The following is a 15,108-nucleotide window of genomic DNA, read 5'->3' as shown; positions in this document are numbered from 1 at the left end:
TGAATGCATATTGTCACAAAATAGGAGAGAATCAACTCATACAAATTTTAGTCACAGGATTTGCATACCTGATTATTCTCTAAAAAATGTTGAAAGAATTCAAACTATAACCAATATTTTATGAGTGCGTCCATTTCTTCTCATCCTCACAAATATAGGAAGTTGTCATTCACAATTGTTTTTATAGGTGGAAAATGGTGCTTCATTCTTTTATTAGTATTTTTCTATTAATAAGGTTGTGCAATTCTTCATTTGTTCATTGTCCTGCTGCATTTCTTTTTTGTGGTTTGTCCATATACTATTTTTTAACCTGTATTATTTTGTTTATTTTTGTTCTCTAACCAATTTTAGAGCACTACACATATTAGAGTTATCAGGTGTATTAATTTTTGTTATAAATATTTTTCTAGTTTTTACCATTTGTTTATACAAAAGTTTTAAGTTTTTATGTAGTCTGACAAGTCTACTTTAAGTTTTTTTGTCTTGTTTAAGAGAATCTGCTCGGGACAGCTGGGTGGCTCAGTCGGTTGAGCATTGAGCGTCTGACTTTGGCTCAGGTCATGATCTCACAGCTTGTGGATTCGAGCTCCACTGTGCTGACAGCTCAGAGCCTGAAGCCTGTTTCGGTCTATCTCCCTCTCTCTCTGCCCCTCCCCCACTCACGCTCTCTTTCTCTCAAGAATAAACAAACATTAAAAAAAATTTTTTAAAAAGCACCTTGCAGACTGAAGGATGCAAAAATAGAAGAGATAAGTTTGTAGCTTATTTATGTAACCTAAACTTCAGTGTCAGGTAAACTGGACACTAGAATACTCAGTTGATAAAAGTGAAATTGCTACAAACTTTCTCCAAGCAGTAAGACAATGCACATTAAAACCCTTCAAAATGATCATATACTCTGATCCAGTGATTTTATTTTGAGAACAAAAACAAAAAAATGAATAAGGATGTGCCAAGCTTGATGTAAAATGATAGAAGTTGCTTATAAGGGGGAAAAAAACAGAAAGAAAAAACATTTAAATAAGGAATTCTTTAATGATGATACATTAAAATGATGAATTATGCAGCCGTCAAAAATCTACTGTAGAAAAATATGTAATGGCCAAAATATGCTCACAGCAGATTGTTGTAGGGGAAAAAACAGAAAGATTACAATATGATTCATGGAGTGTGACCCAGAGTCTGTAAGAAGCACATATATACATAGAAAAAAAGCTCTGAGGAAGAAGATTCCATGTTCCTCAGAAATTCTCCCATATCATTGTCCATATTTTTGAGTCAAGACACACAGTACAGCACCATCAATCCAGGGCGTTTTTTTCTTCCAAGAACCTTACAAATAAACTGTGGTTTTCTTTTTTCTTTCTCTTTCCTTCTTTCCTTCCTTCCTTCCTTCCCACAAAAAGTGAGTAGAGGTTCTGGACGGCACATTTGACTCTTGTCACTTTAATACAAACCCCTAGTTTCCTAAAGGCATGGCCTCACCTTACACATGTATAAGTCCCCTGAACAAGGCTGCCGGTTCTGAGGTGGAGAAACCACAGCTTTGTCTCTATGAATGCCTCAAGATTCTAGATGGCAATCATTTACTTCTTTCCTTCAGTTTCCTTACTGGCATTTTGCAGAGGCAGCTCAGAATAGCTTCTCTTTTCCTAAGACCTGCATGCTGGGCATCTATGTAAGAGGCTTTTTTCCACACACGCTTTGCTTCCACCTTCTGGGGGGAGCTTTTAAGTGTTGTGGAATCTGAGCCTCTGGGCCTGAAAATGATCTGAGAAATGAGTATCAGGAAAGTTTTCAGTTGCTAGACTCCCACAAAATCTAAAACCTGGACAGATTTGGACTCATGGCACTGATTCTGGACATTGCCTGGGACACACTGTTGTTTGTCAGCATTGGAAACGGTGGAAAATGTGGCTCTGGGGCATCTCAGTCCCATGAGTTCCTATTTCATGGGAAACACATAGGTAATTATCATAATTCTCAAAGGAAAGAATATTTACTCCAGTTAATAACACCCCTGATTTCCCCCCATAGCTTACCCCTTGAACTTGAGAGGCATCTGTAGCAAGCCTTGTTGTTAGTGCCCCAGGGCTGTTTCTCAGGTCATCAAACCAGCCAATGTCTTGTCCTAATATTGCTCTGAAACCAAATTTACGTAGCCTTTTTGTGAGGAGTTCTCCAGATTTAGCAAAAGCATATCCCTAAAACATAAAGGAATCTTTAGTGATATTTTAACACGAAAAGGGAGAAAATAGCTAAATCACTTACAAAAAAATAAAACTCCTTACCTGCAGAAACTGAGTGCAAATGGATATACAGCCCAATACTACAAAAAGCAGGCACACAACATTGATCTGTGACCTTTGTTCTTCTTTATCAAGAAGTGAAAAAGTCTTTGCAAGAAAGTAAGCAAACATATTACTTTAGTATTACAAACAATAGCAAAATAAATAAAATATGCTTAAAAGGAATTTCTCTTAAGCATCAGGCTAAGGGAACATATCAGTAATTAAACCAAAGTTAGCTATGAATATGTGTATTTTAATTCCTTGTGGGGAAGGAAGCTTGGCAAATGAAAACCAATAGCTACAATTTGCAGAAATTCTGTCTTGTTTCTTGGCCTGATGTAGGCAATTGTGTTGGCTTTTCATTGATACAGATGAAAAGTATCATTAAATATCTCAAATCTTGTATGTAATAAGGCAAAGAAAAAAGAAAGGAAGTTAGGAACAAAGGAAGGGAGGGAGGAAGGAGGCAGGGAGGGAGGGAAGAAAGGAGGGAAGGAAGAAAGGAAGGAAGGAAGGAAGGAAGGAAGGAAGAATGTTTTCTGGAACAAAGCACAAAGTATTATCATGACCTTTGTCCTTCTCACATAACAGAAGCAATAAAGATGATTTTCCCACTCAGGTACTCTGTTATGACTTTTATAGATCATATTCATATTATATATATATATATATATACATACATATATATAATATATGAATAATAGTTTCGTTTAAAAAACAACTAGCTATTAACTGTAGTTGGCTTAGGAGAAAGAACACTTTCTGTCCATCTGAGGCTGAGATTGTTGTTTCTTTTTTTTTTTTTATGTTTATTTTTGAGAAAGAGAGAGAGAGAGAGCACAGGCGGGGGAGGAACACAAAGAGAGGGAGACACAGAATCCAAAGCAGGCTCCAGGCTCTCAGTTGTCAGCACAGAGCCTGACATGGGGCTGGAACCCACAAACTGTGAAATCATGACCTGAGCCGAAGTCGGATGCTTAACTGACTGAGCCACCCGGTTGCCCCAGAGGTTGTTGTTTCCAAATCAGGAAAAGTTGAAAACATTCTCTACTCCCCCCCAAAAAACTATGAAAGTCGTGAATTTTTTTTAGTCCATAATAAATGGTAAACTATACTTTATAAGTGTATTCTGAACTTGCAGATGTATGCTCAAGTAACTGATTGGGGACTACACTGTTGCAATAAGAAAATGGAAAGAACAGCTGGATATTCTAATGATAGTGCCCTATAATAAATAGATTTTAGGTACAACAAAACTTCCTAATTTGGGCTTAAGTGAGGGAAACTTGAGTTCAAAAACGTACACATTAGAGAACTTTATTTATCGTTCTAAATTAATTTAAGTCACCAGAACAATGCTAACAAGCAGTTGCTCAAAAGAAATCATTTATGCAATACATATTTATTGAGTGCCTGTTATATACCAAATAAATCTCTTGAAAACAATGTATACTACTCCATTAACAAATCCTTTTTTGCAAAGCAAAAGTAACCTATTCAAATAATCAAATTCCAAAGTGGAGAGGGGAGTTCCAGATTAATAAAATTTACTGTTTCTAGGATAATTTCTAGGGTCTTCATGTTCTTAATACAGGTGGAAGTGGGTTTGGAAGATTCCAAGGTCATTCTCCCCAGCATTGAGTAACTCATATGTTTACTTTACAGAGTTTATAAATTTAGGGGTTTAAAGACCTGTTGCAGTTTGGTTTTTAAAATCATTATACACATCCCCCAAACCCCAAACAGTGATGCCACATTTCCATTCCTTCCTCATGTCACCTATTATAATCATGGACAAAAGGACTATAGAAGTGCAGATTAGCCAGTTTAACTCTTATTCTAGAGATGGTAAACCAGAGCCCCAAACATCAAAACTTCTGTCCAAGTTCATTTAGCTAGTGGTTATTATTAGGTAAGGAAAGGCCTATTTTTTCAGATTCCAGTGATTTTCTTCTTGCCAGCTCTCTTGGCTCTTGGCATGACTCATCTTGTCTGGGTTAAAAAAAAGAGTGTTTGGCTGATGTTAAATCCATACAAGTGTCCAGTTCAAGAGTGGGCATCTCTCTATCCATAACTTCTTTTCACAAAATTCTACTCCATGAGTTCTTTGTTGTTGAGTTTTGTTCTTGTTGAAATCAACCCAAAAGGCTACCCATCCGTACGCTCCTTTATAATACATCTGTGCCATTTTTATAATGGTGAGTTTGTTTAAGAAGAAAATAGATATTCATTAAACTCTTGCTATTTACCAGGTGCCAAATGTGTAACTTAACCTACTTTAACTTCAGTGAAGATTTCCTTAAATTAGGCTTCTTAAAACAACCCAGTGAGGGGGCGCCTGGGTGGCGCAGTCGGTTAAGCGTCCGACTTCAGCCAGGTCACGATCTCGCGGTCCGTGAGTTCAAGCCCCGCGTCGGGCTCTGGGCTGATGGCTCAGAGCCTGGAGCCTGTTTCCGATTCTGTGTCTCCCTCTCTCTCTGCCCCTCCCCCGTTCATGCTCTGTCTCTCTCTGTCCCAAAAATAAATAAACGTTGAAAAAAAAAATTTTTTTAAAAAAACAACCCAGTGAGGTAGATTTTCTTGTCCCAAATTACAGATGAGGAAACTAAGACTCATCAAGGAAAAGCCACTTGCCCAAATGCACACAGAGAATACAGAGCAGAGACTTAATACGAATCCAGGGCTGACTGACTCCAAAACTCGTGCTTTTTCCCAGCATGCTACGTCCACATTGCTGTGCTTGGAACACATGCACACTTTCCAAGTCAAATAGACCCATGGAAAGTGAATCAGATACATTATGTTTTATGTGTGTATTGATGCATCACTAGATTAGAGACCAGGATCCTAATAGTGTCCAATCGTTTGCTGGGTCTGTGTCCCAAACTGTGGTCTCAATACACCAAATGTTAGTATTGTGCCCTTTAGGTATGTCAGAATGAAAATAGCGCAATTACGAACAGACTATTATCTGACTCATGATTATATCCTACGAGATGAAAGTATCATGAATCTACTGATGAATATGTGATAATTATGCCAGAGACAAACAGAATGATCTTCTTCATCAGAGAGGAAAAATAGTACTTTGTTCAGCATCATTCTCTTAGAAAATACAACCCGGTGAGAACATTAAACAAGAGCAAACCTTGGATTCCACCAACCAGATCCTGTTACTCTGGTAACTGCAGCCCTTAAGTGAAAAGCCTTATTGCTCAAGCCAAGTTTTTCCTAGGATTTCTGGTTGTGAACAGAAGAATCACATAACGATTGTCACTACCAACAACTGGAAGCTGCTCTAGAGAGCAGGTGTTACAGCTGAATCGTCAGGTTTTTTCTCACCTGGCCGTTTCATAGACTCTTAGAACTGGCAGTTATCTTAGAAACCATTTTTGTCAATCCTTCCTTTTATAGTTGAGGAACCTAAGGCCCAGAGAAATGGCATGGCATGACCCCAGGGCATACAGTGCTTGATAAGTAACTAGAAGAGCCAGTTTCAGAAAAAAAAAAAAGATCTCTGGGTTAGGAATCCAGGGGCTCTTTCCACAGGAGCTCATATACAGGGTTTGGGTGAAGCTCAGTCAGTACACTCTTTACTCTGTTTTTTAAGAAAGTGAGAATCAGCAAAGAAAGCTGTTATTCTGGATTTATATTAAAAAGCAAACATCTAGAGCAAATGTCTTGACAGATTCAACCCTACCCACCACACCCTCTGCACCTCATCACTACTCTGTGAGATGCATTTCCAGAGCCTTTCCCTACTAGAATGTCAGCTTTATGAGAGAAGGGAAGGGCTTTGGTTTTCTTGTTCCTCAGTCTATCCTCAATCCCAGCAATAATGTCTGGCAAACCATAAATGATTAATACATATTTGTTGAATTATGAATAGATTTTTGTGTTTAATGTCTGTCTTCCTCATAGACCAGAAACTCTATTAGAGAAGGCACCATGACTGATACTGCAATCCCAAGTTTCTAGCATAGTGTCTGTGGAAGATGATCAACAAACATCTGTTGAGTCAAAAAAGAACATTTATGTTGCATTTAAAATATTGCACTTACCAGACATGAAGGGTGATAAATTAATTATTTAAAGGATTTTCATCATAAAGGGTTTTACATAACCAGAAATTCAATTTACCAGAGTTGAAGTTCTCGGTTTCCAGTTTCCTACTTCTCTGAAATTAACATGATTTTCTCACTTCCCACAAGGGGGCTGTATAAAAATTAAAAGGGCGACTGAGGCCCTCCCTGCACAAATGACTTGATTTTGGTTATGGACTCTCTGGGTCTTTCTGTATGATTCATGCCTGTGGGGACATTTTTCTGGTCGGGACCTCCCAGAGAAGCCACAAAAGAGAGACTAGTGGGGGAAAAGAAAAACTCAGGACTCTTAGTAAGCTCTGGCTGTGTGGTATACTGGCAAATCCTTGAGGCTAGGCTTTGGAAAAGGTGCCTCCTACTCATGGTCCTACCACCTAATTAATTTCTACTTCACCATAAACAAATTTAAAAAGTTATCTAGATTCTAGGTTTGCTTCCTTGTTGATCTCACGGGATTTGTGGGGGGTGGCGTAAATTTCAACTAAGGAAACTTGGCAGCGTTTTGATAACTAATTTTGCAATGATAAAGTTTTGTTAGAACCTGGCTCTCCAGGTTCTGCAGATTTGAACCCCAGATCCATTACTTGCTATCCTAAATTCTGTATAACTTGATTTGCTTTTTTGCTAAAACAGGAACAATAAGAATCCCTAACTCAGATGGTTAACTAGGAAAATTTAGTGAACTATTATATATAATGTGCTTAGTGTAAATTAATATTTGTAATTATTGTTAATTTTTATTGTAGCAACAAAGTCAGATGGAGAATACAAAAACTCCTAAGGAAGTGAAAATTGAAATAAGCTCATTCTTTATCCGTGCCTTATTGTACTTCTCTCCTCCTTTTCCTCTTTCCTCCCCAACCTTGCCATTTCAATGGTGCAATCAGCAGAGAAGAGAATTACACATGCACTAACACCTGCTTTTATAAGCCAAACTCTGCACCTCAGCTGTTCAGCAAGATCAAAACGGCCCTAAAATCCTTTTGTACTATTCGACGAACCTGCTTTGCATTCTGATTTTGTTTGCATATAGGGAAATTGCCCTCTTCTAACACTAAATTTGCAGCCATAATGCAGTTTTTCGCAGACATGATGCCTGGATGAGCGTCCTGCCAGCCCAAATGAGAGTGTTCAGCTTCACCTTCTTGTCTTCTGTGCAATGGAAAATCAAGGCACTTTAGTCCTTTATGAGGAAAATAAAGCTACATCCATTAAAACAACAGAGCCAGCCTATCAAAAATGACAATACCCACTGATAGAAAAACAAACAATGTGAGGAGAATAACGTGAACCCAGCTGTTTGCTTACCCCAAGAATCTGGCTGAATAAAAAGGCATAGAGAGGTGTGACTGAACCATTGACAGAGGCGCCCACAGCCCCTACCAGCATGTAGGGCCATTCTGGAGCATTGAATCTCAGAATCCTCCGAACTGGGGCAGGTTCAATTTCTTCTTCCACAGGAATATCCTCGTCCTTGAGGGGAGAAAGGATTACATTAGCCATCCAGAGGTACACACAGACATTTTTGCATTTATTCTTTTATTATACAGCAGACCCTTTGGCATTCACAGATTTAAAAGTCATGGTTTGATTGGTTATGAGTGACCTCAAAGATCTACAAGATGTTAGTGATGCGTTGTTTTGTAAGAAATGGTTTTGAATTGCCTGCCACCATGCCGTGACTTGGAAGGGATGAGCTAGATGGACACACATCTGAGGGTGAGGTTGTGGTTTTCATGTTGCAGTGAGTATGTGTTAACTCTAGGGGAGTAATAGATATGTTGGAACTTTCAAAAAAATAACTCCCCAATTAAAAAAAATTTTGTGCTATAGTGGTATTTACATATTTGAGGACTCATAAAAATTTTAAGGTATGTCTTTCATAAATGTCCTTCTAGAAACTACCTGAAGCTCTGAGGCAGGACAGTGTATCTGAAAGAAGACAAAGTAATTATTCAAATTTATTAAATGGTGTCAATAGTTATAATTTACATGCTCTCTGTAAGATTTTTCTTAATTAGTACCCAGAAGTATATGGTACTCCATTCAGGATTTCTAAATTCTACATATTCTTTGTAATGAGTGAAAATTATTTTAATAGTTCTCTATTCTGTTCTCTTTAGTTGTCATTAAAGTGTCAAGCTAACAAATTTTTATCCTCTTGAAGGCAAATATTATATTCAAAACCCCATCATTTTTACTATCATTTTCCTCACTACTGATATTACTCACTGCTTGATCTTTAGGACCATTTATTAAATTTATTACTGATTTCATGTAAGAAAGGATTTTAGGTGGCTTATATAGATTTGCATTAATTTTTTTTACTTTTTCTATTAAAATATACTAAAATATTATAACAGATGAATTACAAAACTATGAATTAGTGCTCTCTTTCATTAATATGTAATAATCTACCCTTTAGGTAGCTGAATGTCACGAACAGACAACAGCAAGGAACTTCAAATACTTTCCTTTGCCTACGAAGTCAAAGACCACATTACCAATTCAGTTTAAATAAAGCTTTGTGTCATGTTATGTCATTATCATTGCAAGCCAAATAGGCGGGAGGAAGGCCGCTTGGCTGGTGATGGATTTCTTGTTAACTCCATTTCAAATTCTCTCTTGGCCTGCCCTCAACATGTGCACTTGTCATTACTATACACTCATGTAGCAAATCCTTCTGTCCAATAATTTAATCTCTCACAGCTTACTAACTCTAGGAAACCAATTCCTCCAACCAGAGAGGAAGAGAGGTGCCTGGGAAAGCATGAGTAGAACAAGCATGGAAAGAACAGGGTTCTTGATTGAACCCAATGAAGCCACCTATGGAATACATCACGAAGCAATTTAGCTCTCTGGGGCTCAGTTACCTCATCCTCAAAATGAGATTGTTGGACTAAGTTGTTTTAGGGAGATAACTCTCTATGGGTATCTTGTATTTCTGCACATCTTATGCAGAATCACTGACTACCTTTATTTAGAGTATTTTTTTTCAAGGGTGTTTGCATAGCAAATAGCCTTGGAAGACAAAGATGGTGTCTCCATCCCAAGAAAAGAGCAGATGTGCTTACTACCCATTATAAAAGAATCCAGTTCCTCAAGTTCAGGATTCCTCTCTTAAATACCCCCTTCATTTGCTAGTATCATCTGGCTCTCTTTAAATCGGGGGTTCAGGCTGGGAAACCAGTGCAAATGATGCACTCTGGCTACCACTCTTGCTGTGAGTAATAAAGTTCTTTGTCTCTGGCTCAGGGCTCTTGTGTATTCTGCCTGCATCCATGAAAACAGTGTCAGACTAACTTGATACTTTGCACTACAGCAAAATTTAGACCTTCTACAGTTCTAGACAGTGGTTGGTGTCCATATCAGGATGCTTGCCAGACTCATGTGGATCAATGATTAAAAATATAAATTCCTGGGGGGCACCTGGATGGCTCAGTCAGTTAACCGTCTGACTTTGGCTCAGGTCATGATCTCACAGTCATGGGTTCAAGCCCTGCATCGGGCTCTGTGCTGCATCTCGGAGCCTGGAGCCTGGAGCCTGCTTCAGATGCTGTGTCTCCCTCTCTCTCTCTACCACTCCCCTGCTCAACTCTCTGTCTCTCTCTCTCTCTCAAAAATAAATAAACATTAAAAAAAATTTTTTTTAATATAGATTCCTGGGGCCTATCACCAGAAATTCTAATTTAGTAAGCCTGAGTGTGAATCTGTGTTTAAAAATAAGGTGTTTGAAAAGATACTAATGTGGATCTCAGGGTACAGCAGAGCTATCCTAGAGGCTGCATGAAGCAATCATACGTTTCACAAGCTTTTAGAATTATCTACACTTAAAAATTTACGAAGAATAAAATTCACTATTAGAGCCAATGGAAAACTACAATTCAAAAGTCACTGATATTTATGACCAGTGGTTCTATCTCTAGAACATATATTGAGAATAAATTTTAGTTGTTTTCTACACTTAGAAAAAAACACTTTATTTTCTTTTGTGTCTTTGCTCTTTTTCTTCTGCTTGTCCCTTTTTACATAATCTCCAGTCTACATATCCTAGTTCAAAGGGTGTCTAACTAAGATTTTCAACTTTATGTGCAATGGAATAATGAGGAAGAGGGGAACATATTCTGCGAGTAAGTGCAGGTCCTTCTGACATCCTCATAACATCCACCAGAAGTATTCCTTCCTGTCATAAATATCTAGGTGTTACATTTTTCTCTGTTTCATTCTCACTGCTATTGTGGGCTCTCCATCCCTTCTGCAGTGACCCCAGCTACTCTCTTACTTCTATGAAAGGGTCCTCAACAACTGTGGCAGTTTCTAGGAGTTATCTTCAAGTGTCCCCACATAGCTGATCTGGGCCATATCAGAAATGCAACCATTTTCCCTCTCTTTCTCATCAGCAATGTCACCCATGAAATGCCAACAGGCTCTGACACTACCTCCACTGCATTCTCCTCCTTGTAAGGGCTGCACGTGGTTGACCGTCCCCTGAAATCATTTCATGTCCATGGGACACCGTGCATAGTGCTCAACAAGAGACATATTTCCTTGGTATCATACTTAGTCATGGTAGCTCCTGAGGGGCACTACTTTGGGATCCCAAAATCTCTCACAGATTTTGTGTGAAAATTACTTCTGTCTGCTTCCTGCTATAATCCTTCTCTCTCTAGGACTCAGACATGAATTCAAACAGATAGGGCAAAGAGACCATTATCTGAGACCATCATCCTGAACTCTGACTTCAAATTTCTCTTCCCCTTCTAGAACTATATAAAGTGTTTGGCATAAAACTTGGCATGTAATAAATGTTCAATAAATATTAGATGACAAAAAAAAAAAAACAAAAAACACCACTCCACAGGTAATTCTAGTAGTAAAGCCCAGTATGTGAGTAAAGCCCAGTATGCAATCTCTAGGACTCTACGAGCCTAGGATTTCATGATTATAGGTTTAGAAAGTGTCAGCTGTGCTCTACCATCAGGCACATTAAACTCCAACATTTTCTGGAACCACTGCCCCACAAAATAGCTCACTCACAGCCTGACATGACAGAAATTTCTCTGGTCTTCAGATTCTTGAAGGTATCCCTCACCCTAAACAACAATACTTAAGACATTTTAAAATAACATGAAGTGATTTTTTTCCAGGAGTTATCATTCCAAGATAAACTAACAAGTGGCAAAATTTAATTGATTTGAGTAATTTTCCTTTGTCCCCTTTCACTAGAAGTTTGATTTAAAGGAAACTGTCCCCTGACTGTCCCCCCGGCCCCCCACCAAATGCACCATCAAGCCTGAATGATGCAAAAACTAGAAAATCTGTCCCTAAGTAATTGACTTACTTGATATAGCTAAAAGAATAATAGAAGAAAGCAAAATATAAAGCCATTATGTATAGAAGAATTTTTCCTTTGAGTTTTGCAAAGCTAAAGACAAATTTAGTCATCTAAAAAAAGGCTAAAGATAATTTATTCATCTTCCCTGTATATGTAGCAAACCAGTAACTCACGGAGAGGGGTAAAATTATAAAAGTTGATGTGTTCTCTTACTACGGATTCCTGCCTTTATTGTAGCAATGTCAAGTTTATCATATGTAAAGAAGTACCCTGTTAGAAAAAAAAAAAAAAAAAGAATCCTGCTTGCAACTCCAGGGCAGGGAGAAGGACAGTGGCTCTTGTTCATCTCTGCATCCATAACACAATCCCTGGCACACAATAGCTGTACAATCAATATTTATTGGATGAAAGAATGAATGGAGCTTTTATGCCCATGGTGCATACATGCAACAAAACATTTATTTAAAAAAATACTGAGCTCATCTACTGTGCAGATGGTTCAATGGTAGACACTGCACTTTTCTCAGTTTCCTTCCTTCTGTCTCCTTTTATAGGTCAGGTGAAAATAAAACCTCCTACCTACTTAAATCTTATGTTCTGCTTTCTGTGCTTTGTTACAGTGATTTCTGCATGCCAATCCATAGGGGTCTCCTGTTTCAATAACGACTTCAAGATTTGATGATAAGAAATGGGAACTATGATAAAGGAGCAGAGATTCTCCAAATGAACATATAGTGATGGGTCCTATCTCTGTAAGGGTCCTATCTCTGTCCTCTTAATCAATGCTGAAACCCTATCTTCTAAGTTAGCTGTGATGAAGTGGTGGGTTTCAAACTTTTTTTTTTTTTTAAGTTTATTTATTTTTGAGACAGAGAGAGACAGAGCATGAACGGGGGAGGGGCAGAGAGAGAGGGAGACACAGAATCGGAAGCAGCAAACTTTTGACCTTGACTTGATTTCATACAGATCCTACTTTGTTTGTTTCCCTGAGAGAGATGTCTCAGTATCAGAGACTGGCACCTTTTGCCTGAGGGTGTCCCCTAATCCTCCACTTAATTTTGTCAGCATTATAGCTAAGATCTGACTTTACTGATGGCAACCCAAAGCACAGCTTGGAGAGTGAGAAGAAACGTTACCTAGTTACCAGCAACTAGGAGACCTTGGTCCCCGGTGAGCCCACCTAGTGTTTGAAAGTACAAGCTCTTTATGCAACCATCTCTTCTAAATGTTCAGAGTTGAAACTCTGAGAGACCACAAGGTGGAGATAATTCCTTTATGTAAGTAAACATTTTGCATTGGAACCTGAGATAGCATACTTCCCAAGTAACACATTAAGGTTAGAATTTCTCCATAAAATGAGAAAAAGAAAGGATTTTGCCAGTGTTTGGCAAATTTAGTTAACTTTTAAAATGCTTTAAAATCTACTTGAGATCACAATATCCCACGTATTTAAAGTACTTTAAAATATTACTTGAGATTAGAAATTCCATACATTAAATTTTATCAACCCTAATCCCATTTTAAAAAAATTAGTTAATTTAAATCTAAAAAATCCTAATGTAATTACCATTGAGCAGTCTTTTTTTTTTTTAATTTTTTTTTTTCAACGTTTTTTATTTATTTTTGGGACAGAGAGAGACAGAGCATGAACGGGGGAGGGGCAGAGAGAGAGGGAGACACAGAATGGGAAACAGGCTCCAGGCTCTGAGCCATCAGCCCAGAGCCTGACGCGGGGCTCGAACTCCCGGACCGCGAGATCGTGACCTGGCTCAAGTCGGACGCTTAACCGACTGCGCCACCCAGGCGCCCCTGAGCAGTCTTAATATAAGCATAAGACCTAATTTTCTTGGAGCTTTCACAAAATCACAATGGCTTCCCTGTCATTTTTTTCCCCTTCTTTTTTCTCTCTTAACTGGAGACAGAATATAAAGTGGCATATTTTAAATATTACGCTGATTTAAATTTAATTGAGTTTAACTATTCCATTCTAATTCACAATGCTGATAAGTAGAATATTATATGGAGCATTTTTATTTCTCTAACTAGTCTTTATATTTGAATTAGGTTTCCTCCTTATGTAAATGGTTCCCTTTTGAGTTTCCTCAGCATCAGGAGAACCCTGTGGGAATCTGATCTCCAGATCTCCAGGGATCTGATCTCTACAGCTATGCCAGGCCACTGCCAGTTTCAACAGCAACAACAAAATCAGATTTTATTTTCCTTCTCTTTCTTTCCTTCCTTCCTTCCTTCCTTCCTTCCTTCCTTCCTTCCTTCCTTCCTTCTTCTCTCGCTTTTGTTGTCAAATAGTAACAGAAACTAGAAAAAATAAAATAAAAAATGCAAAAGTCAAATATGATTGATACTGTTACATTTGAAATTTCAACGTCGTGTTTGGTTCTTTGTCCCCTGGAGCTTCACTAGACTCCTTATATAGGCATCTTGTCATTATTGGTGGCAGCACCATGGACATAGATGAAATAACTATTTCTAGATTTAGAAGAGAAGTTGAGTCCTTAATGGCAAGATGCAGTAAGCAACCATGCTTGCTCTCTGTGTGATTCATCCTGCTGCTCCTAAGTATTTTTCTATGAAATTTACTTAAACCAACTCTACTGGATATTTATTCATTCCTAATATATTAAAACCAACAGAGGACTTTAATAACCCTTCTGTCATAGTCATAAGATCATAAGGAAGACTGTACTTTATTCCACATTTGTCACTGCGAATAAAGGTTTATAATTACTTCCAAAACGGATTCTCATTAAAAAATTTTTAAAGACAGTTTGAAATTACATCATGCATAATGGATGTGCTTGTAATTAAAATACTCTCTGACTTATTTGCTTTGATAAATCTTGTGGTTTGGGCTTATTTCATTGTAGAAATTCAATTATCATCCTAGTTTTTAAATCTCCTGATATCCTAATAGGTGCAGGGCACTGGCCTAAGTGCCCAAGTTGATGCAAACACAAATAATATATACTCACTATCTTTAAGAAGCTTGTAATTTAGTAAAGGAATAAGACAATATGACCCCAATTAAGGCTCAATAAGAAAACTGCCATGAAAAGTGTCAAATGAAGAGGAGTTTGGGCTTGAATGTGAGACTCTCAGGTTGAAGAATTAAGTTCAGAGATTAAGAAAGGCTTTGAGGGTGGGGATAGATGGGCACCTTATGTGAAAGTAAGATGCCCACAATAGCTTTGAGGATCTGTGTCCCTAGGAAGAAATATTGCTACATCTGTTGATTCCTCGCCTATCTCTTTCATTTTTGTGTCATTTTGAATTTTATTAAAACTAATAGTGCTGATCTTAGATATAGATATATCCTTAAGAAATTATGGTAAAGCTATATGAAGTAATCAACTGCCCATAA

General features: G+C 37.9%; 1 protein-coding gene across 2 annotated transcripts in view; it reads right to left on the bottom strand.

Annotated features, from left to right (window-relative positions):
• ABCB11 (ATP binding cassette subfamily B member 11) overlaps positions 1-15,108 on the bottom strand; it is a 90,207-nt gene that overhangs the window by 16,220 nt on the left and 58,879 nt on the right. For both annotated transcript variants that reach the window (XM_047085394.1, XM_047085395.1), the window contains 3 exons: positions 7,703-7,867; positions 2,292-2,396; positions 2,043-2,204 (listed from right to left, as the gene is read on the bottom strand). In XM_047085394.1, the coding sequence (XP_046941350.1) occupies positions 2,043-2,204; positions 2,292-2,396; positions 7,703-7,867 (432 nt within the window). The remainder of the gene's footprint in view (positions 1-2,042; positions 2,205-2,291; positions 2,397-7,702; positions 7,868-15,108) is intronic.

This window comes from Lynx rufus, unplaced genomic scaffold (genome assembly GCF_022079265.1).
Source record: "Lynx rufus isolate CCGP_SWC_20201006 ecotype Redwood Valley unplaced genomic scaffold, mLynRuf1.p SCAF_2, whole genome shotgun sequence".
Classification (NCBI taxonomy): domain Eukaryota; kingdom Metazoa; phylum Chordata; class Mammalia; order Carnivora; family Felidae; genus Lynx; species Lynx rufus.
Note: the sequence above shows the minus strand (reverse complement) of the source record. Positions and strands in the feature narration are given on the sequence as shown.